This window comes from Nuphar pumila, chromosome 2, assembly GCF_984573655.1.
Source record: "Nuphar pumila chromosome 2, dmNupPumi1.hap1.1, whole genome shotgun sequence".
NCBI classification, from domain to species: Eukaryota; Viridiplantae; Streptophyta; class Magnoliopsida; order Nymphaeales; family Nymphaeaceae; genus Nuphar; species Nuphar pumila.
This window is the reverse complement of record NC_143250.1, coordinates 42620686-42644664: the sequence shown is the minus strand read 5'-3', so window position 1 is coordinate 42644664 and position 23979 is coordinate 42620686. Positions and strand designations below refer to the sequence as shown.

At 36.7% G+C, this 23979-nt stretch overlaps 1 protein-coding gene across 1 annotated transcript in view; it reads left to right on the top strand.

Moving 5' to 3' along the window:
• The window catches only part of LOC149845347 (regulator of nonsense transcripts 1 homolog), a 114247-nt gene that overhangs the window by 39600 nt on the left and 50668 nt on the right, over positions 1-23979 (top strand). Inside the window, exons 10-20 of the mRNA XM_089997580.1 lie at positions 4553-4675; positions 4787-4858; positions 7393-7464; positions 7598-7664; positions 8514-8656; positions 8732-8803; positions 8914-9042; positions 14656-14811; positions 14944-15057; positions 15177-15275; positions 15363-15440. Coding sequence (XP_089853706.1) covers positions 4553-4675; positions 4787-4858; positions 7393-7464; positions 7598-7664; positions 8514-8656; positions 8732-8803; positions 8914-9042; positions 14656-14811; positions 14944-15057; positions 15177-15275; positions 15363-15440 — 1125 coding nt within the window. The remainder of the gene's footprint in view (positions 1-4552; positions 4676-4786; positions 4859-7392; positions 7465-7597; positions 7665-8513; positions 8657-8731; positions 8804-8913; positions 9043-14655; positions 14812-14943; positions 15058-15176; positions 15276-15362; positions 15441-23979) is intronic.

The window sequence follows — 23979 nt, the reverse complement described above, 5'->3', positions numbered from 1 at the left end:
CCGTACCTTGCACCAAGTTTCTTTTTTCCAGTTCCTCTGCAGTAGATGCATATACTTGTCCCGACACCCTCTTCTGTGCATTTTGCTGTGGTGCCTACTGCTGTTGAGCTGGTTGCTGCTGCTGATGCCATCCTTCGACGTTTCGCTTCTGCAGATCCGCGGTCTTCTTATGGCGCTGGCGGGCATAATGACCCATCTTGCCACAGTAGAGACATGCACCGATGTCCCTTGGGCAAGGTTGCCCGTTATGGAACCGGTTGCACTTTGAGTAAACCCGATTCTGGCCACTCTGTTTCTTGTGAGGTGGCTGGTGCTTCTTGCCACTCTGATGCTGCTGCGTGCCGACTCCACGCTTCCATGCTGCGCCACTCTGATCCCTCTTGGATCTCTCCCAATCTTCGTTTAGTGTAGTGGCCGCTTCGATGGCCTTAGCGAAGGTGGACGATAGACTGGTCATCACACGGGATCGCAATCCGTCCTTGAGTCGCCTGGCATACTTGGTTGCCCTGGCCTTATCATTGGCGAACAAGTTTGGGCAGTATCACTCCAGGTTCCGAAATTTTGTATTGTAATCCACTAGACTCATATTTCCCTGGGTCAGCTCCAGGAACTCCTGCTGCTTCTGATCGCGAGCATGTTGGGGAAAATATGTCTCTAAAAATGCCTCCTTGAAAACTCCCCATGGGATAGGATCCATCCCGGCAAAGTGGATGGTCCAGGCTGTATCTCACCACTTATGCACGTCTTTCATCAAGCGATAGGTACCGAAATCTGTCTACCTATCCTCGGGGACAGACATGACCCGAAAAGCTAGCTCCGTCTCCACGATCCAGCTCTCGGCTAACCCTGGGTCAGCCTTTCTTGAAAAAGTTGGCGGATCCAACTTCAGGAACTTCTCATTAGGTAACTACTCCTGCATCATGTCGTGCGCCAGCAGCTGCAGCCAGCTCGGTTTGATTGTGCATCTAAGTATCCATGGTCTGGGCCAAGCTGTTAAGGGTGTTCATCACGGAACCCCTCTGTTCCTGCCAGTCATTGGCTGTACTCGAACTGGCTTGGGATCAACAATATATCTAATACAGATTTTGACAACACACGTTGTTACAAAATTCTCAAGCATTTTAATATGCCTACCATTATCCTTATACATAACTACATTTATACAAGAGAAATAATGCAATTATCCTGATTAATAAAGAATTTAGACTCATAGAACGCTTGCAGGGTGTGGAACGACCGTGATCTTTGATTAATTGTTCCCAGTCTCTGATACCATAACTGTAACGCCCTAAAATCTAACCAAAATTTTTGAGGATTTTTTTTATATAACAACGGAAACAATCATTTCATTGGGTTAAGCATTCAGGTGCATTACAAGAGTAATCAAAGCAATAACATTTATTTTATTTCAAATAAATAATGACATCAGAGTTTCAAATAACATGAATACTAATAAATTGAAATTTAATCTGAGATATCCCGAGAACACAATAAATCAATATCTCGCTCGATGCCCCAACCCGCAGCTGCTCATAATATTTTATTCTTCACCTGAAAATTAGTAAAATAATTTGAATTAAACTACAACCAGTTTAAATAGGAAATACTGTGTTTTTTCTTTCAAGTATGTCATGTGTCAAGTATGTGATGTGTGTGTCGTGCATGATTTTTAGCATCAACAAAGGAGAATATAAAGATCTATGCTACAAAACAATAGTTTATAAGAAGCTAACTAACAGGTATAATCAATAGCAGAATTTAAACATCCCACAAACATACAAATTTTATTGTATGCTAATTTAAATACCTACAGGTTAAAAGTATCTATTTAGGTGTTAAATCACAAACCTGTCAACTCTCTACTAAAATGAGATTCCTAAGATATTCTTATTTAATATTTTTCTTTAATTATCCCGCGGGTACACACGGTTCAAGGCAATCGTAACAGAAGAGAACATTCAAGGGTTTATTATACATTGGTGTTTTATTAACCCAACGTTCTAACTGAAACTGAAATCCTAAGAGAGCAGCCAAATAATCAAGAGAACTCCCCAAAGGCCCAAACAACATGATGCATCTCTAACTTCTGCAGAAGAACGTTGAGCTACCACCTACGATACATTGGTAGTTCGGGTCTCCTAACTCAAAGAACTGGGGACTAACGAGCCATTGCCGATCGAAGCAAGAAACACTTGTCCCTAGAGTTGTGTACCACCTACCCTCTCCAAGGAAAGCCCAAAGATTGAGTGTGTTGATCTTTTTATTTATTTATTTTCTCGAAATATTGAAGTATTTTTTCAAAATTGTTTTTCTGCTACTAGAGTAGTAGATCCTCAACCTTTCTTACCTTTCAAAGGTATATAAACTATTTTTTCCTATTTGATTGTGCAGACTCACTCAGAGTGCTCTGGTACTTTTAAACCGTCAAGCACGGATGCTCCGGTACATTTAAACCAGTCAGACCCACAAAAATTTAAATTTCAGTTTCTCACCAGTGTAATTGATATTGCGTGCAAGCTTAACAGACCAAATACCTGCATCAGTTACCCACCCAATATTGCCCATTAGGCGAGGTTTACCAACCAATGACTAACTCTATAATTTACCCATTTAGGGTGCCGCAATATATATATATATATATATATATATATTCAGTTGGGTTCTAACATTACTTATGTGTGCAGGTATTTTAGTTTTCTTATGTTTCACAAACATAAGTTTCCCTTTTTAACTACAGTAGTCTATGTAGATTCTAGTGTATTTTAGGGTTGACTGTTATGAAGAACCCACTAGTCCAACTGTTATATCTCTAATCAACTATGGTGAAAACACATCAAATTGAAATAGTGGTGAGATATTGTTGTTACAACTGAATCGAGTGTATGTGATTATCATCAAACTGTGGTGGTTTCACTCGGCTACTGTGAGAGCAAACCATATGGTTTCAATAAACCCAGGTACTATGAACACCTAATACGACTGAAATAAAAGATCCAACTATGATTAATTAATATCGATTACTAGGGATATGATCAACAACAATCAAAATATTTAAACATTGCAACACTTAGGCAAGCTTAATCCATGGCGATGGCCTGCCACACAAACACCTTTCAGTTTAATTTCGAAACAAATGATAACAGATTAAGCATGCTCAGCATTGATTAATTCGGTGAAGAACAAAAATCAGAAGACATATGTAGAACTCGAGCATGGTCTGTACCTTGGTTTATCATAAGTAAATCAAGTTAATACACATGATTTACGCATGCACCTACATTTAATACGCAATTAACATAATATCTACAACTGCCTGCACATTAATTTCTATCATATGGGAATCATACAAAAACACAAGACTTTCACACACAGCTAATAGAAATAAACCAGATGCTAAATACTCTTATCCAATTACAGGCTGGGGTTCGGTCCCCAGACCTCACACCCAAATGCCCGACAGTCCGATCAATCTAAGAAAAACTCGAACATGAATCAGGTGAGACTATCATGCTAAGTGCCCCTTGGTTATCAGCCCGAAATCCCCAAATCTGTCGATTTGGGGTTTCGGCAACCCTAAAAATCCCCCCCCCCCTTTTTTTTTATGGATTCCGGCAACCCACACACCACGCTCGACCCACAGTACACCCTGAAGAACAAAACAGTAAAAGCTACCTCTGTTGAGCTTGTTCCCTGTTTTTTTTTTGAAGCTTTACCGAACCACCACCGCCCCACCTTCACGTCGCTCGAGAGAGAGAGAAAACGGGAGAAATTTGGGGAAACAGGGAAGGGGAAGAGAGAGTTCGGGAGGAAGAGGGGTGTGGGAGGGTTTTTTTAGGAGGGTGCTCTCCCGGAAAGGAGGGAGGCAGTTACCCCCTCCTCCCTGGCGGCTGCGCACTCCCCCCTCTTTCACTATCGGCCTGCGTTAGGGTTAATTCAGAACCCTAACACACATTTTATCGGGCCAGCACAATGCTGTTTTTTTACTTAACAGTTTATAAGGCGCGGCTTGGGCCTGGGTCCGGGTCCAAGACCCGGGATCCAACCATGAGGTGGTTCCGCAGTTCTCTTGCGGTGTGGATTCACAGGTTCTCTTGCAGTGTGGATTTGCAGGTTGGATCCATATGGATCCAACTGTGGATCCATTCATTAAAATTATATATATTTAATATGTGTTTATTATTATATTACTATTATTATTTCTTTTTCTAATATATGTAGATGATATTATATATATATGGACCCTAATTGATATGGGTCCTGGATCCGAAACATGGATTCCAGCCCCAAACTCAGAAAATTACGTATAAATTCAAATAATTAACAAAAATTTAAGGTTATTACAGCGACTCTTGTACCAAAAGATGGTGATTCAAATGTGGCGGAAGGGCTGCAAGAGTCCCTTCCATTTTTATGAGGTGCTTGCTCCCACCATGCAGCCCACATGGAAAGGGACACAACAGTCTGTTGGTAATTAGTTCAAGGTGGAGTCAGAGTCTTGAAGTTTACATAAGGTAGGCCCATTCAGGAACTGATTTATTTTATCAACTTGCAGGTTTTGGCTGTTAAGAGTGTTCTGCAGAAGCCAATCAGTTTGATACAAGGCCCTCCTGGCACAGGGAAGACTGTAACATCTGCAGCGATTGTGCATCATATGGCCAAACAAGGCCAAGGTCAGGTAAGCAATTTTTTAAATTTCGTAATATTCTTTGACGTCATCCTGGAACTTTGGGTTTTCTGATAAAATGTGCTCCTCACTGGTCTATGTTGCTATGTGTTTGTTGTTTAGGTCTTGGTCTGTGCTCCAAGTAATGTGGCAGTTGATCAGCTTGCTGAGAAGATAAGTGCAACTGGTTTGAAGGTAATGGCACGTGTACTTTGTTTTTCAAATCTTTATGCAAGAAGGTTCTAGTAGCATTGCCATGATCAATGAATACACATTTCCCTAACATGTTTGTCTTTGCTTTCTGTGTCCTTGAAACCTTTTTTTTCCCATTGATTTCTTGGGAGGGAATTTCTGTGGCACCCATTTACTGTTACTAGATATACTTTAATTAGGATTTAGGTATTCTCTAACTTTGGATGTTTATATTGATATTATTGAGTGGACAAAAGATGTTGAGCTTCTAGAGCATTTGTCTTCTCTTGGTGTTTTTTGGTGGGGATTTTACCCTGTTCTTTTTTTCCCTTAATGAGTTTCCCATTCCATCTAGTGATGGTTCTTTATTGAGTTGTTGAAGTTACTAGTCATATGCAAAATCTAGTACCTCCTTTGGACTTCTGTATTTCTTAGGAAACTTGTTAGTGTTTTATGTGCTGTACGCTTTGTACTTGTAGAATTGGTTATCATTGATTGTTCAGTTTCTTGTGTCCATGGGATGTTGCTATTGGATGATCCAATAGTAGCTCTTTCATCCTTGTTGTCATTCTTTTTTCATTGATAGGACACTATACCTAATTTGCGATTGGATTAGTGAGCTGTTGCTATTGGAATTCATGGATAAAAGCTTTCACTTTTGTTGGCTTAAAGCAAGAGGCCAAGAGAAAGTTGGCCTTAAAGAGAGTGATCGAAGTAAGGAATGATGACTAAAAGATAACAAAGAAAAATATGTTTGTATGTCATGCCTAGCCACAGCATTAAGAAAAGTATGTTGTATATCATGTGTATCCACAGCATGGCTTCATGCAAGAGGCTTGAATGTTTTAAATTATTGCTATTATGTAATATGTTTGCTAAATTAATGAACTTGCGGGGACATTATTTTTAGTGGGAGTAGGGGTTTCTGGACCACGGTGCTGGGATGCCATTTCTGCACCACTAATGATGCAGTTCTTTCAATTTCAACTTGCTACTGATTTGTTTACGTCAAGGTTTTAACACCCTTCCTCAATAAAAAATTGTGAGTCCAGAATCCTCCTAGAACATGAATGTTCTTATCTAGTTGCTGCTGAAATTTATTTGATTTTGATACTGTCCTCAACTTTAGGTCCTATTTTACAATCTTTTTGGTTTGAAGGTGTTGTTTGTACACCCATTTCCATATACACATAGGCATTAGGGCTATGTGATGAATCCCGGGCCATCAAGAATCTATAGAATAACATATATTTTGGGAAGGTATCATTTTTCTTCAAGTGGAGTTAAGAGTCTTGTGTCTGCCCCTTCCTGTGCATATTTCTTTGAGTGGTTTACTATGGGTATGTTGAAGGACTTATGAGGTGCTGGAGAAAACTGTCGTCATTGGATAGGGGTCCATATGGGCTGATAATGTGTTAGAAGCAACGACAGTTCATTTGGTGGCAGTTGTGTCTTAAGGCTTGTAACTTGATGGTTTTCAAATTTGAGTACTCTGTTGGTTTCAGTTGCATCATTGCATCTTGATTAGATAGTAGTGGATCGGTTCATGTTAACTTTTTCCTCAGACTTAATATAATGTCAACTGTGGTATGATTTTGTCAGAATTATATGGTTTGCTTCACTCTTTTTGTGGCTGTTGACTTGTTGCTTCATGTTTTGTATTTATTTATCTAAAAAGTATGTTCTTAATGGGTTTTTTACTTCTCTCAGAATGAACAATATGCATGGTGAAGTCTTTTTAATTGAATTTGCCCTATATGAATAAAAATACTTGTTCACTTTCTCCTCTGGTTAATGTGCAAACTGGATCTTGGTATTCTTTAAGTTTAAGATTTGAGTAGAAACTTGGAAGGTCTGGGCCCGTTTTTGGAGATTATACTCAGAGTTGAACGGCAAGCCCTGCCGTGTAGAAGTCAGATTTCTGTCAGGACTCCTTAACTCTTAATTGATCGACAAGAGAAATTCATCAGGCTTTGTGGAGTCTTGGTCTTGAAAAGTGTCTGTACAATGTTTAGTTTTTTCATAGCTTCTTTAATTGGAGATGTTATTAAGACATGTCTCTGGCTTGAAAGGCCTAGTCATAATTGATGGATTTGGTGGAAGATTGACTGACACTTGGCTGAATCAATTTCATGTCAAGGCCTGGCAAGATTTATGTCTCTTGGTTTCAACCAGCATGTATAAACTCTGAGTCCCAACTTGAGTCTAGGCCTGAATGATATATTTCCAATCTTACTCTTGGTAGTTGTCGTGCCTGTGAACTTCCTTTTTAGGGTCATTTTGATTTTGGTCAGATAATTTGCTTTTGAAGCTCACAATATCCTGGTCTGATGTGACTGGGTTTGAATTAACTGAGTTGACTGAGTGGTTGAATTTCTTTTTGAGTTTGTTAGATCTTTTTTCTATTCATTTGTAAGTTTGTAACTATAAAGTTTCAAGCCAGGCACAGTGGTTTGTTTTTTTTATATGCTATCTTGATGTTAGCCTTGTGAACATATGTGAAGTTCTGGTATTTATGTGCAGTTATTTTTCTCCAGGTTGTTAGGCTCTGCGCCAAATCAAGGGAAGCTGTAAGTTCACCTGTTGAACATTTAACGCTGCATTATCAGGTATAACTAATTTCTGGCATTTCCTGTGGAGGCTGTACTATGATATTATGTAGCCTCTGTCTTGATTGATTACAGATTCTAATTCTATGTTTTTTCCTTAACCAAGTTTCATGTTCTCTTTGAATTTTGTCAGGTCCGTTACCTTGACACCTCAGAAAAGAGTGAGCTTCATAAGCTTCAGCAACTGAAAGATGAACAAGGTATGTTGGATTCAAATTTCAAAAACTTCTGCCTGCGCGCCCTATGCCATTGAACACTTTGACCACTTCTCTGGTAGCAGAACCTGTAATTATATGATAGGTATATGTAGAGTTGTCATCTAGATCATTCTGGTACTGGCAAAATAAAATTTTGAGGAGATTTTACTCACAAATTCAAGTTCTTTTTTTGGCAGTTCCATATGCTCTTTTGGTTCATTATTTGTTATGGAAGTGCCAAGTTCTTGTTCGATGTGATAACTTAAACCTGTTATTTTTGTCGCCTACTTGGATTCTGCCCCATGTGATTGATCTAATTTAATCTACATTTTTTGCGTCTGCAATTTACACCAATAACTGACTAACATATGGAAGTTATGAGATTATATATTTCACCTGTCGTACTGCAGTGCATCCTTGTAGTGTGTTTCCAATAGATTTAGGATTTACAATAACTGGTTTACATGGTGATTTGTTTATGTTATTTATGATCATAGAATTCCCCTTATGCATGTAACAGATAACTGGTCTGCTTAGTCCATATAGGTGGTTATGTTACCATATCAACTTTTCCAGTATTTCATTTGCTGGCTTTAACTGATGTACAGTTATTAAAGGTTTATCTGTGGTGTATGCCTTGTTTTTGGCAATTTTGAACAGTTCCATGGTATAGTATTGCAGCGGTTAGAAAAAGAATTCTTTGCTTGAGCCAAAACCACGAATACCTCTTCTGCTTTTCATTGTTTGTTGCCTTGAGATGCCAAATTTGATTACAGCCCAGCAATATCATTTTTAACAATAAAATTGAGTTTGTAACCAAATATTCATTGAGCTATGTTCATCCATCAACAGGAGAGCTTTCCAGCAGTGATGAGAAGAAGTACAAGGCCCTGAAAAGGGCAACAGAGAGGGAGATAGCCCAGAGTTCTGATGTCATTTGTTGCACTTGTGTTGGTGCTGGTGATCCACGCCTAGCAAATTTTAGATTTCGGCAGGTTTGCAGCTGCCTCTGGTATTTGCCTCTCTCCTGTTGTGCTGTCACGTACTCACATTAGGGAGCCCTTTTTCAGGTTCTTATTGACGAGTCTACTCAGGCAACAGAACCGGAGTGTCTTATTCCTCTGGTTCATGGTGTGAAACAGGTAGATATCAATAATTATCTCTTTCTGAAACCAGTACAATAGATAATTTTTCCCTGCTTTCTGGCCAATCTTAGTTAACTGTTGACCTTTTTTTGTTTGATGTCAAACAGGTTGTTCTTGTTGGAGACCATTGCCAGCTTGGTCCGGTAATCATGTGCAAAAAGTCAGCTCGTGCTGCTCTTGCACAGTCACTTTTTGAACGCCTTGTACTGCTTGGAGTGAAGCCATTTAGATTACAGGTGATCCTGTTGATACAGTTTCTAGATGTCATTTGTTATGCCAATATCATTTTGGGAAAAATTATATTCAGCTAGGCGCATGTTTCAATGTCTGGGTCATTTCTTTAATCCTGCTTTTAATATTATTTATCATGTTTGATGGTTTAATATAGAGGTAATATTGTTGCTTTAGGTTTTTGAATTTGAGCGATCAAGCTATACAATTAATGAATGTGCCTTTTTTTTTGTAAATCTTTGTGGATGACGTTTGTCAATCTTGTCCAAAAGGTCATGGAGCCATCAAGCAATGATTACTTGTTCCCTGATATGATTGACTGGTCGTGCTGCACTTATTTCTTCCCTTATTATGGAGACAATTTTAGCACAAAAGGTAAGTTCATTGATGATGATGTCAAATCAATGTAAACTAGGTATACTTCTAAAGTCCATACAATTAGAAAAAGTGGGACACCATTAAAGATTTGGAAGGAGTTAGTGAGAGGTGATGTAAAAAATTGTAAAGTGGCTAAAGTCCTAGCTCTAGATAGGAACCAATGAAGAAATAAGACACATACACACTGACATATGTATATGTATGTATGTATTATTAAAACCAATGTTATAGGTCTGGATTGGATCAGGATTCATGTTAGAGAGGTTCATCTTCAGATAAAGGACACACTCGTCTAGTCTTGCAATAGCCACAATCTCATTGACCAGCAAAATACTCTCTAATTTCCTCCTTAAGGAAAGCACCTTGGTCCAAATAGTTAAGAACTTAAGATACCTCTCATATGATTAACCATTGCTTTTGTAATAATGTTATAAAGAAAATTATACAACACAATATATCTAGAGTCATAAATAGCCTTTGCGCGTTCTACTTTGAGGGCCCTCCTCCTAACCCTTCCTTGCTGACAACAGAGAAGAAGAAGGTAGCAATGAACATGTACATCTCTCTCTCTGTCTTCAGTGTCTCCTTTCTTTCTTTCCCTTTTCCTCTAATATGTAAGTTTATAAATACATAAGGTCCAGCTCTTTCTAACAGTCATTTGTTTGGGTTTTTTGATGGGATTTTTTTTTTTGATTTTTGAATTGAATGTTACATTTTTAAATGAAGGGTAGATATTGTCTTTGAGGGATCGGATCGTTGTGGGATGACTTTTTTTTCTAGACACCCTTTTGGTCGGAGAAAGGAGAGTGGAGACCACGACCAAATCCCTGATAGGTTAGGAGATCCAACTATGGGTCTGACTCTAATTCAAGGCCATGACAAGAACACCTATGACCAACTTAAGATTTTAAGAATTTTCTGCATGAATTATATTACCTCAATTCGATCAGACAGGGTCTGTAGGCCAAGCTACATCGACAGTAGCTGGTCCTGAACCCGGAGTAATACATGATTTGGGTATGAATGCATTAGATAGGATTCATCTCGATTAAAGATTTAATTGGTCTTCGACTCTTCGTTCTCCTTTTCCTTGTGTTCAAGAAGGTGTTCAGAAAAAGCCATCCCATAGATGTACGACCCCTAAAGGAAAATATCTACCCTTTTTTAAAACAAAACATTCAATTCAAAAATAAAAAAATATGACCATTAGGAGAAGACTCAAACAAATATGACTGTTAGAAGATTCATATCCTACATACTTATAAACTTACAGATTAAAGGAAGGAGAGAGAGAGAGAGAGAGAGAGAGAGAGAGAGAGAGAGAGAGAGAGAGAGAGAGAGAGAGAGAGAGAGAGAGAGAGAGAGAGAGAGCTTCTTCTTCTTTGCATTTGGTGGCGGAGGATGTCAGGGTTGGGATCTAAATGGCCCCGCTTGTTTGACCACATCAAAAAAAAAAGAGTCTATTTTTGGTTGGTTCCAACTCTCTCGATCCTTGCACCATACCTGCATTGACACAAGTACTGACTACTGAGCCGTTGGGGGTGTGCTCATGTTGCATTGCTGGAAATAGTTTTACTGTTTTACCAATCCAAACCTTAAAAACCTAGAGTCAAGCTTGGGCATGGCTTGCCTTGTATACAACCCTCATAGATGGTGATGTCATTCAATGTTGTTGGCAAACATGCATGCAGAAAAATGGATCGGAAGCAAATGGCCAAAAAACATTTTTGGAAGTCATCAGTGTGTTATCATGGGCATACCTTTTACTTGAATCATGACGGACATATTGCATTACGAGTTTCTTTTACAGATGCTCCATTACATGTTCAAGCTGCTGCTTTGGGCATGGAATACAACACAGGTATGAGTTGTACGAACACCAATTTCTAGAAAATAGGATTTAGGGCTATGGGCATGTACATGTGCATGTACACATGCACGCGCGTGTGCCTGCATGCATGTGCATGTGTGTGTTAGCCAGGATCCAATTTGATTCCAACCCTGATCCCAATTGGATACACCTGTGCTGTTTATTGGTATGGTTACTGCTGTTTATGATAGTTGTAAATTGATAATTTATCAGTTCTAATATTATATGCTAAAGGTTTGACTTCTGAGCATTCAAATACAGTTTGGTCTCTTTCCTTTCTGTATGCATTAATGGTATAGCAGTCCATTTTGACTTGATGAAATCCGTTGCCTTTTACGGGCATGCTGACTTTTGAGATTTATGAACATGCATGCAGTTGGAGAAATAACGTCAGGTGATGGATTGTGCACATTTACATGAAACACTATGTGTGGCAGAACCAGAGTTACCAGAAATGTCTATGGACTAGGGGAAGCGTGCTTCCCCGAGATGCTCTTCAGAAGCGCAAAACGCGGCACTTCCAAAACGTGTGGGGAAGCGCATGTGCAATTTAGGAAGCGCGTCTCCCTTTAAAGGGAAGCGTGTTTCCCTTTAAAGGGGTACACGTTTTAGATGCTTAACACATTAAAGACGAGTTTGCCCTTTAAAAAAAAATTAACACGTGAGAAACAAAAAAATTAAAGGAAACATTTTCTTAATAAGGGCAAAATGGACATTGTACAAAACTGGTGAAAACACAAAACCAAAAGAGGGGCTTAGGGTTTTGTTTTTCACCTACCATACTCCTCCCTCTCTCTCTCGCTCTCTTGTTTTCGGCCACCGACTTTCGAGTTTCGGCGACCTCCAGAAATTCCGACGACCTCCTCCACCGATGTCCGGCGATGAATATGTTCATGTACGCTCTCCTCTAACTCTCTCTATCTCGATTCTCTCCATCTCTTCTCTCACACTCATCGCACAACTGCAACCCCTTCACAAGCCAAGCATGGCTACTCGTTCAAAGTTTTTTTTTTCTTTTGTTTTTTTTAAGGCAAGCTAGGGTTAGGCAGACCCTAACCATCTCTTAAGCCCCACGAGACAGAGGGATTCCAACTTTCAGCTTGGCACAGGACCCGCTTACCACATGGGATACCACCTCGGTGGTAAGCCCGCTGCCAGGGTAGTGACTGCAAAACCTCTACGTCACATGCCATTTTTGTGAAATTTTCTATTACAAGGGGACATGATATGGGATTAAGTTGGAGTATCCCTGTGACATGTTGTAGCATCAAGTACTGCAGATGGGTATCACGCCATCAACACATGAGTTTTTGTTGTATTATGAAAATCGTGCTATGTTACATCTCCATCATTCTAATATAGCATGGAAAGAACAAACATATTAATTCTTGAGTCAGGATTTGCATATTTCATGTCATATGTGAAATAGCCATCTTTAATCAACCTTTTGCTTCTTAAATTTTTCTCAAATTGTCATATTCATGTAGAGTATTGGTGTAATTATGTATTAGGAATAAGGGTTAATGCAATATTTTTTTATCATTCATGTAGGTTTTAAGTCATTTTGACTAGTGCCTGAATCCTGATCAGATTGACTGGATCACTTTTATTATTCTTTCACTGTTGGATATATATGGATTATTGTTTTCAATTTCAAAGTCAATGAAAAACATATTCTACCTCCACAAGTTGTCTTATGGTTTCATTATGGTGTCTGATCTTGCAGACTTCCATTCTCTCCTTGAACTCTTGAAGTGACTTTGCTTTATGCAAATTTTGAACTTACATGTTGATCAAGTGTACCGAGCATGATAAAAGAAACAAAAGAGATACTTATAAGTATAATATATAAAAAATATATTATAGGAAAATTCTTGAATTCATATTATAAAAATATATAAGTCATAATATAAAAACATATTATACAAAATGTATACCGAGCATGATTGAGCTTATCATCCCTATTAAGTATGAATTCTTTGATATACCGAGCTTGGGCACACCTAGGCTCGACTCATTTACTCTATCAGAAGAGTGGGGCAACTAGTATGCTGCAGCTAGTGGTTTAAATAAATGCTTGAAAGTTGCAAATGATGCATTTGTTAGATAATTGCAACTTATATTATTTATTGTCTTAAATACATGTTTTATTTTGTCAATGATGACATAAATCTTATTTTTTGATAAAATAAAAATATATAATTACATTTTCGCTTCTCTTTTGATTCTTATTCGCTTCCCTTTTGCTTCTCATTCGAATCCTATCTCGCTTCCTTCTTCGCTTCTTAGGTCGCTTTCGAGACGCTTCCCGGTTCGCTCCTAAGTCGTCCCGCTCTTCCCGCCTCCTAAAATTTTAGAAGTGCCTCGCTTCCCGCTTCCACTTCCTGTATCGCTTCCTGCTCCCGCTTCCTCGACTGACAACTCTGGGTAGAACAACTCTTGTTTTTAGTGAAACAGGAAATAAACAAATGATGAGAGGATAATATTTATTAATTTCTCTTGCAGTGGATATCTCTGTTTTCCTTTTGAATTTGAGTAAAAAATACTCCCTGTTCAGATCCATCATCTTTTTTGTGTCCTTTCAGTTCTTTCAAATTGATATTGCCTTCTGTTCTGTTCTTTATGCTTTAGTTGGATGTATCTTGGAATGAATATATTTGTGTTTAGTAATACAAGTTTTGTTATTATTTAGGGGACAACAATTTGTTGTGGGACCCTATATGTTATTTGCATATGTTTGTGGGATACTGAACTTGTTCAGTATACAAAATTAGATTAATGTCTTTACTATGTGTATTTTTAAGCATCAGGAAATGAGTAAGTGCTGTTTACCATATTTTCTGTTTGCATGTGTTATTCTTATGGATGGTAGTTTTATCTTCTTTAGACCTTTTCCCCATTCATGCTTATTTTTAAGTTGCACAGCTATTCGAACCATCGTGTCGACACCTGTTTTTTCAGTGTCAACACCTCTCTGCATTCTGTTTTTTTATGTTGACCCCAGGGTGTCAGCACTTGTTTTTCTAGTGTCGACACCTCTGATTTCTGTATATTTTTATGTTGACCACAGAGTGTCGACACCTCTCTGCATTCTGTCTTTTTTTATTTTGACACCTGAGGGTCGACCCCTGTTTGCCAGTGTCAACCCCTTGGTCTTTTCTGAACTTGTTGGTCTACCCATTGGGTCGAGCAGAAACTTTTTCCTTAAGGAGCTGCCGTAATGCTTATTTATTTGGTGTTTGTAGTATGTTACTGCTGTCTTAGCTAACTCCATGCCATCTGAATCTTCTTCCTAACATTCAGAAATCCTTTGGTTTTAATTTGGCATTAGTTTCTAGGTTCTACATTTTACTCTAGTTTCTACTTGCAGGTTCAATACCGTATGCATCCTTCTCTGTCAGAATTCCCATCAAACAACTTTTATGAAGGTACTCTCCAAAATGGGGTGACTATCAATGAAAGGCAGTCGCCTGGCATTGATTTTCCCTGGCCAGTTCCAAACCATCCAATGTTTTTCTACGTTCAGGTATTATGGATGTAAAGCACTTTGAGTACAGGAGTTTCTTTGGTTGGCCTGCTGTAGAAATATGAGTTTGTAGTTCTGTATGATTTGGTGCCACAACGGTCTGTGTTTAGCGCTTGTATTTGTTGCTTTTAGATGGGTCAAGAAGAGATAAGTGCGAGTGGGACATCCTATTTAAACAGGACTGAGGCTGCAAATGTGGAAAAGATTGTCACGACATTCTTGAGGAGTGGAGTAACTCCTAGTCAGGTTGAAATTTCTGTTCTTTTTATATGCAGGACCACCTTCTATTCTACCTTTTTATCATTCACAGATTCTTGTGATTATTTTCTGACTTTTTTGAACTATGTTGTTTTCATAATTGTAAGATCGGGGTCGTAACACCGTATGAAGGGCAGCGGTCATACATTGTGAATCACATGTCTAGAAATGGATCTCTTAGACAGCAGCTGTACAAAGAAATTGAGGTGATTTTCATTTTTGAGTTTTTGAAAGTCAAATTTGTAGTGGTTATTGCTCAAGTTTGTTATTCGGGCATGTAATTTTTTTTATAGGTTGCTAGTGTTGACTCTTTCCAAGGAAGAGAGAAGGATTACATAATTTTATCTTGTGTTAGGAGCAATGGGCATCAGGTGCATCTTTTAACCCTTACCTTTCGGATGCTTTGGGCTTAGTGCTGATTTTATTTGATTTGAAAATTCAAGACAGTTTTGTTTGGGAATATGCTTGGCAGCTGCTTGGTTCCTGTTGTCATTTACGTAACTGTGTACATTTTGTTCAGTGTGCTCCTTTTTGTTACCTTTCTTGATAAAACATGGCTCACGGTATATTTGGAAAAGGGAACCAAGAATAGATCACCTGGAGTAGTGCAATCAAATATTCTGTTAAATGCTGCTGGATTTTCTGTTGGTAATATAATTCCAGAACATCCAAAGTGTCTCTTATAGGCCGAGTACTCTTCTGTAGCTCCTTTTGAATGCCTCCAAGCAGGCTCTCAGAAAAGGGATGTTTCTCTTTCTTGCTCAATTTGCAGAATCACCCCCACCCCGGCCTATGCTTTTCTGTGGAATCATCAATGCGACTGCAGCACTGGATTGCTGAATCTTATGTTTCTCTCATGGTTGACAGTTTGATTTCCTAGTGACTCATGATTCGACTTATCTTGGGTCTTGATATGAGGCATAAGTGGGTCAACTTAATTGCTTGGCCGGGTGGTGTTAACCTTTTTTATTTTTATTTTTAGTAAATCTATGCAAGAAAAGTGAACTTTTATTATGAACTTGCCTTCTTGCCTTAATGACCTTAACTCCTGAGCAAGCTGATACTTTCTTGCATAATTTGCTTGCTCAAACACTTGTTTAAGGAAGTTCCATGCATCTTCGATGCTAATGGTTATTCCCTGTCAACAAACCTAAGTTACCAAGACTTCACTTATGCATTAATAATCTCCCAGTATGATACTCCATTTGTCCAACCTCAATAATCTCCCAGTCATGATACCCCCTTTTACCCCTTTAATTAACCAAAAAGAAATAAAGAAGAAATAAAAATATAAAAATACAAAAATACAAAAATACAAAAATGTCCCTAATGGACATGTTTATTTACAAAATAATGAAAATACCAAATTGCCCTTGGTGGGCATTACAAAAGATACACACACATATATATATATATATATATATATATATATATATATATATATATATATATATATATATATATATATATAACATCCATATATTTTAACACCCTCCCTCAAGCTGCCGGTGAGATCACTGAAAGTTTACTTAGGATAAAGTAGAAACGGGGTGATGACAAGTCTTTGGTTAAGAAATCTCTGAGCTGATACTGTGAAGTGACATATGGTAGTTGAATGGTGCCCTGTAAAAATTCATGTTGAACATAATGCCAGTCTATCTCGATGTGCTTTGTTCGTTTATGGAAGGTGTGATTGCTAGAAATGTGGATGACACTCTTATTGTTGCAACACAACTTTGAAGGAATAGAGATAATGACTCCCATATCATTGAGCAGACTTCTCCACCAAACAAGTTCAGTCGTAGTTGTGGCCATCGCCCTATACTCAACTTCTGTGGAAGATAGAGACACATTTTGTTGTTTCTTACATCTCAGAGAGATTAATGATTCTAAAAAAATGCAATAACTTGTGGTAGAAATACGATCATTGGGGTTACTACCTCAATTGGAGTCATTGTAAGCAATTAAATTATGAGATAAAGAAGAAGATAAGAAAAGTCCTTTGGTTATGAATTCCTTCAAATATCTGATAATTCGCATGACGACAACCATGTGACTGGTAGTAGGAGCATTTTGGAATTGAGCTGCACTGTGAACGACATGAGCAATATCTGGCCTGGTAATAGACAAATATATTAGTGATCCAATCAATTGACAATAAGGAGTGAGATCTTCTAAAGGAGTTCCATCATTGACTGTCATCTTGGCATTGATTACTTCTGGTGTCTTTACTTTCTTTCCGTCAATTAAGCTAGACTTAACAATAATATCTGATCCAACCTTCATTCGAGACAGAACATATCCCCGAGGAGAATATGCAACTTCAATCCCTAAAAAATACCGTAGAAATCTAAGGTCATACATATCAAAATTGCTTTTAAGAATATTTTTAATAAACTCAATGCCTTTTTTATCATTCCCAGTGATGATCATGTCATCAACGTATAACAATAAAATAGTTATGTGGTCACCCACATTCTTAACAAAAAGAGTAGTATCAGTATAACAAGAGGTAAAACCATTATTAAGAACAACTTTACTAAAGCGATCATACCAAGCATTTGGAGCTTGTTTAAGACCATAAAGAGTTTTATTGAGTTTAAAATTTTTTTCTTTCTCAATCTCAAGACCTGACGGAGGATCCATGTAGACTTTTTCACAAAGGTTCCCATTTGAAAAAAAAATTTTGACGTCTAATTGATAGATATGCCATTGTTTAATAGATGCTAAAGCTATTAAGGTTCTTACACTAGTCGTCCTAGCAACCAGAGCAAAGGTTTCCTCATAATCAATTCCATATTCTGGTGCATACCCTTTAGCAACTAACATAGCTTTGTATCTTTTTAATGAGCCATCACTCATAGTTTTGACTTTATAAACCTATCTACATCCAATAACCTTTTTTCCTAAAGGGCGACCTACAATTGTTTAAGTGTTAGCTTTGTTGAGTGCTTCTAATTCAAGTCTCATAGCATCAATCCAATGTAGATGTTGCTTGGCTTATTTAAAGTTGGAAGGCTCATGATAGGAATGGATCATCATTAGACAAGTTCTATAATTTGGGGAAAATGAATCATATGATACAAATTTTTGGGGAGGTCTACTATTCCTAAAAGATCGCCTAGGTAGGATTCTTCAACTTGGTCTTGTAAGAAAATGTTTTGTAAATATATGCCGAAAGCATTTTTATGTTGATTTTCCTCTCGCCAAGTATACACATGTATATCATTGAGATTTTTATTGTGAGAATCATCATTTTGATGAGAATTATCATCACAAACATTATCACAAATAGTATCATTATCATTAAAATCTTTAGACTTATTTCTATGTTATAAGTCAAAGAGAAAAGAATAATCAACCTCTTCCTTAGGTTTTTTAGATTCAGATCTATTTTGTTCTTCAAGAAAAGTCACATTTCTTGAAATATAAAGTTTGTTATTTTTAATATTAACACCTATATCCCTTTTGATTTTCACCATAGCCAATAAAAACACATTCAAGAGCTTTTAGTGAAAGTTTATCTTGTACTTGAAAAAAACAAAGCTTTTACAACCAAAATTTCTTAATCTTTTAAAATCTGGAGACATTTTGAATATTTTTTCAAAGGGAGAAACATTTTTTAAAGATGATGATGGCATCCGATTTATAAGATAAATTGCGGAAAAAGCAACTTTGGCCCAAAAGTTCTTTGGAACATTTTTAGAAACAAGAAGAGTTCTTGTTGTTTCAATAAAATGCTTATGTTATCTTTCGGCAATGACATTTTGTTGTAGAGTTTTAGGACAAGATCTTTGATGAATAATGCCACTTTTTTAAGGTAGTTTTAAAATTCGTTTGACATGTATTCACCTCCGAAATCGGATCTATAAATGACATATTGTTTTGAAATTGATTTTGAATAAGAATATGAAATTCTTTAAAACTAGAAAAAACATCAGATTTGTTTTTAATAAAGTAAACCTAAATGTATCTAGTAAAACCATCAATAAAGACAACATAATATGAATATCCTTCTTTAGACATAACGGGTGCCAGTCCCCATACATCCGAATGCACTAATTCAAATGGTCGTTTGGAAATAAAGTTGCTATATGGATAAGAAAGAAATGCATTTTTTCGAGGATACAATCATTGCATGTAAATTCTTTTTCATTACAAAAATTTCCAAAAAAAAAAAGAAGATAAAACTTAGAAATACTGGGATGACCAAGCCTTTTGTGCCAAGTAACAGTATCTTTGGATTGGACATGATTACAAAAGGATTTGGATGGCAAAGACAAAAAATCTATATAATATAAGTCTCCTTTTCTATGGCCTTGCCCAATCTGCTTTTCAGACCGAAGATTGGTTGGTGAAAAAAAGACCATCCAAAATCAGTTATTTGAGAAATGGAAAAAATATTTAAGTTATGGTTTGGATTAATCCTAGTTTTGGAACATAAAATTCTTTGCCGTGACTTAAAAGTTTTTCAAGGTTTTCCATCTCTTTAACATCTAATGTTGTTCCATCGACCGTGGAAATGAATGATTTAAAAGAGTTAAGACTTAGTTTGGATAAAAAAGATGCATTTGGAGTCATATGAAAGGAGGCACCCACATCAATGATCCAAGAGGACATATATGGAGTTGATGAGACCGCGACACCAAAGGTGAAAGGTGTGGAAGAGTTGATTCTCATGAATTTTTGGAGAGTTTCCGTAAGTTGAGCAATGAAGTCCTTTGTGTCTCTATCTCTTCTTGATTCTTCACTTGAATTGCTTAGACTATCTCCAACGGAAGCCACATTTTTTTTAAGCTTAGGACAATCGAGTTTAAGATGGCCCGATTCATTACTATGGTGACAAACAATTTTTCTTCCTCCACCATTATTATTTTTTAAAAAATAAGGAAGTTTATATGTCCTCATGTTATTTCCCGGTCTAGATACCGCATGAACCTCATCAAAGTCTTTTTTAAGAGCTATGCAGATTTCTTCTTGGTATAAATCGGCAAGAATTTCACTAAGAGGAGTAGAAGTCCTATGAAGAAGGGATCATTTTAGTGGTTCAAATTCGGAACGAAACCCATGAATAAATTGAAAAAATCTTTCTCTATTTGCTCTTGCATCATGACAATAGTGTTTCCTTTCCATTGTGGTTCAAAGAGAGCAAATTCATTCCATAGAGGGGATAAAGTACTATAATAGTCTTTAATACTCATATCTCTTTGCTTGGTTCCTCTTACTTTTTCTTGTAAAAAAATGTCAGTCCTTTTGAGTGTACATATCTTTCATAAAAAAGCATGCTTCATTTGTCTTTTTAAATTTGGCTAGATTAGCACAAATCTTGAGTTCCACTTTATTTATAAACCATGCCAATATTTTGACTTGCTTACTTTCCCAATCTTCAACTTTGGATTGATATTCTTCAATAGCTTTGGTCATTTCTTCATCACCCAAAGTTTTTTTTTTTCGTTCCCTTCCTTCTTGGTGAGCTTCAATTGTGGTTACGGAACAGTTCCACATACATAACCCCAAAGTTTCTTACCTTTGAGGTTGTTTTCCATAGCGTCTGCCCACATTCTATAGTTGGTTTCATTTAATTTGAATGAGAGTTCGATCTTTGCATCTTTGTCGGCCATTGCGGGAGAGTTGAAGAAGAACAAGAGTGTGAAGCTTAATAACACTCAAACATAAGAGAAAGAAGTCCCAAGAGTGCTTCCAACACCTAGAGACTCTGATACCATGTAAAAAAATTCAAGTGCAAATAACAATGTCACAAAGTGACTACAAGAAGACACAATCACATAAGCACAATGTCTCTAATGGACAAGATACGATATGCTACAAAGGGCAAACACCAAAAACACACAAGAGAGAAGAGAGAACTTAAAATAATAGTAGAACATTGTTATCATGCAAAATTTTACTTTCGCAAGTCAATTGACATTTTGAAAAAGTTTTAGAAAACTCACATCCGTCTTGAAAAATATGAAAAAAGTTGGGAAATTGGGATCCGCCTGTCGGTATAAGGTTCAATCGTTCCTAGCGCCTTAACCAGGGGCAATCGAACCAATGATTGAACGATATGCATTGTTTTATTCAAATGTCTAAGAAATTATTCTAAGTCCTAGAATGCAGAAAGAATCAAACGCTCATGTGACATGATTTGGAAAAAGGTTTGACGAAAACATGATGTATGCCTGGAATTGTTGGAAATCACTTGAAATAAAAAGATATTCTGAAGGGATCAAATGACTGGGCGTGTGGCCTTGTGGGCTCATGCCTGATGCAACCTAAGTCTAGATGATGCATGGATGCAGTTTGTGAAAGATTTTTTTTTGAAAGCTTTGAGAAAAATCATTGATAAATCCCCTTGTTTTATGAAATTCTTTTGATGAAAAAGGATTTTTGTGCCTTATAGAATTCAGATGAAATAAATTCGTCATATATCCATGACTATGGTTACAAATATATTTTGAATAATATCTCATTTGATTCTAAAAGGGAGGTTTTGAAAAATACTTGAAAAACTTTTGAAAATATGTAATAATTTTGGAAAATAGCTTAAGAGTGTAGGCTTTTTGTAACTTAAAAGAAATTGATAAATCTGAATTTCATTTTTATTTTGACTATGACCACAAATACGAATTCACTAAGTTTATTAACTTCTTAGAAGAAGGTGCACGAGCCATTCATGTTTCACCATTGTAGAATTTTGAAAATGTGCATATGAGTGACAATCCATAGCAATTAATATTAAGAAAATAAACTATATGCTTATGCAATCCTAAACTATGCTGAAAAGTAAATTTTTACTATTTATGATTTTTTATTATAATTTTACATTGAATAATTGAATAATGAAATAAAGAAATAAAGAAATAAAAAAAAATCTTGAGTTTTATTGTAAAATCAACAAACATGTTAGTAGAAAAATGTAGGCTTTTCAGGATTTATCCAACAATATCTGAAAATTGAGGGATTTTATCCTAAAATAAGCCTTTTTTCCATGCATTCATGAAATAAAAATTCTAAATAAAATAAAGGATGATACATGATTTAATAAAATGTGACACTAAACTGATTATAAAATTAGAAATTCAGAATTGAATGCAAAAAAGACCAAAATACCCCTGAAAGTTGAAATTAATTGCAAAAACAGTGTTAAAATCAGGGTTTTGGAAAATAGTTTTGAAATATGCCTAATCCGAAGACCAAACGAGTTCAAAATGATGTCAAATTGGGTGGAGAGCATCCTGACATGATTAAGAAAATAATCAGAATATAAAAATATAAAAACTATTTATGAAAAAATGAAATAAACAAGAAAAAATCGATTTTGCCTGTATTTCTGCAGAACAGGGCTCTGCAAGAAACCGGTTCTTGGAAAACAACAAGATATAAAATCAAATGACCTTCAAAAATCATGAAAATCAACATGAACAATCCTAATAGCCCTAAAAATAACATACAATCAAAAAATAAATTTATTAACTATGTTAGAGACAAATATTAAGTTAACAAGTGGAAACGGGCTGCTAAATAGGTTATTACGTACCTGGTACCTGTCACGGTTTCAGATCAGAATAAAATATCAAACAAAGATGAAAATTCATGAATTTTTTGAAAGATAAACTAGAAGAAATCCCTTTTTATGGATCGGAAAAATCATCTTCGGTTAGGGAGATATGACTTCGGCAAGATGCTTCAGATTCTGAACAACGCTTGACGATGCAAAAAAAAATAGGTTCTGGTTTTGGGTTAAAATAAAATAGTAGACAATCATCAAAAATCACCAAAATCACACGAGAGAAACTAGACATGCATACAGATAGGTCACTTTTTATGGATCGGAGAGATCATCTCCGGTTAGGGAGATATCATTCCGACAAGATGGTCCTGGATCTAAACAATGCCTGATGATTCAAGAAGAACAGGTTCTGGTTTCGGGATAAAATGAAATAACAGACGACCGTAAAAAATCATCAAAATCACAAAAAAAAACTAGATACGCAGACGAAGAAGTCACTTTTTATGGATCTGAAAAACGATCTCCGGTTACAGAGACATGACTCCAGCAAGTTGATCCAGATTCTGCACAACATTTTGACGTTGCAGAAAACAAGTTTCGATTCTTGATTTTAAAAACGGGTCATCAGACGCCCAAAAATTGTGAAATTTTGCCAGATTCATGACAACATATGAATATATCACCCATAAAAATTTCAGATCGAAACGACGAAAATACACATAAAATAACGATGCTAATGCGAGACCAGAATCAAGATTTCAGCAGGACTGTTAAAGAAGATGAGAACCTAATCTAATATGCATAAAAAAAGAAAATAAATGAAAAACAAAACGATTTTGATGCTATATTGATGCAAACAACAATGCAAAAATGAGATCTATGGTGCTCATAAATAAACTAAAATAAAGAAAATGAAAATGTATGGGATCGGTTTGCTATAGCCGATTGAAGGTGGGATTCGATCTATGAAAGGTCGAATCTCCGTCTTCTTATTGGTTGAGATAAAATCAATAATCAGGATCGAAATATATGAAAGAAAGACATGAAAAACGGGGGTTTACCTGCAGCTAAATGGATTATTGATGCCATTACATGAAGATCAAATGAAAAGGATGAAGAAAAGAGCGAAAGAGGGGGGCGACATCATGAAAAAAAGAAAGAAAACAAATAAAATAAAAAGAGAGAGAGGGAGATTTTTACCTTGGGCTGGAGGAGGAGCCAAAGGAGAAAGCATGTGCTGATAGATAGATGGTTGGACGTCCCCCCCTGTACCCTATTTATAATGATTTTTGGAAAGAGATAAGGGATTCTAATTAACCTAATTAGCAATTAATTAGGAAATTAGGGAGGGGCGATTTTCTCAAGTGGAGTCCTATTTGAATTTTTGTTTTGACTTT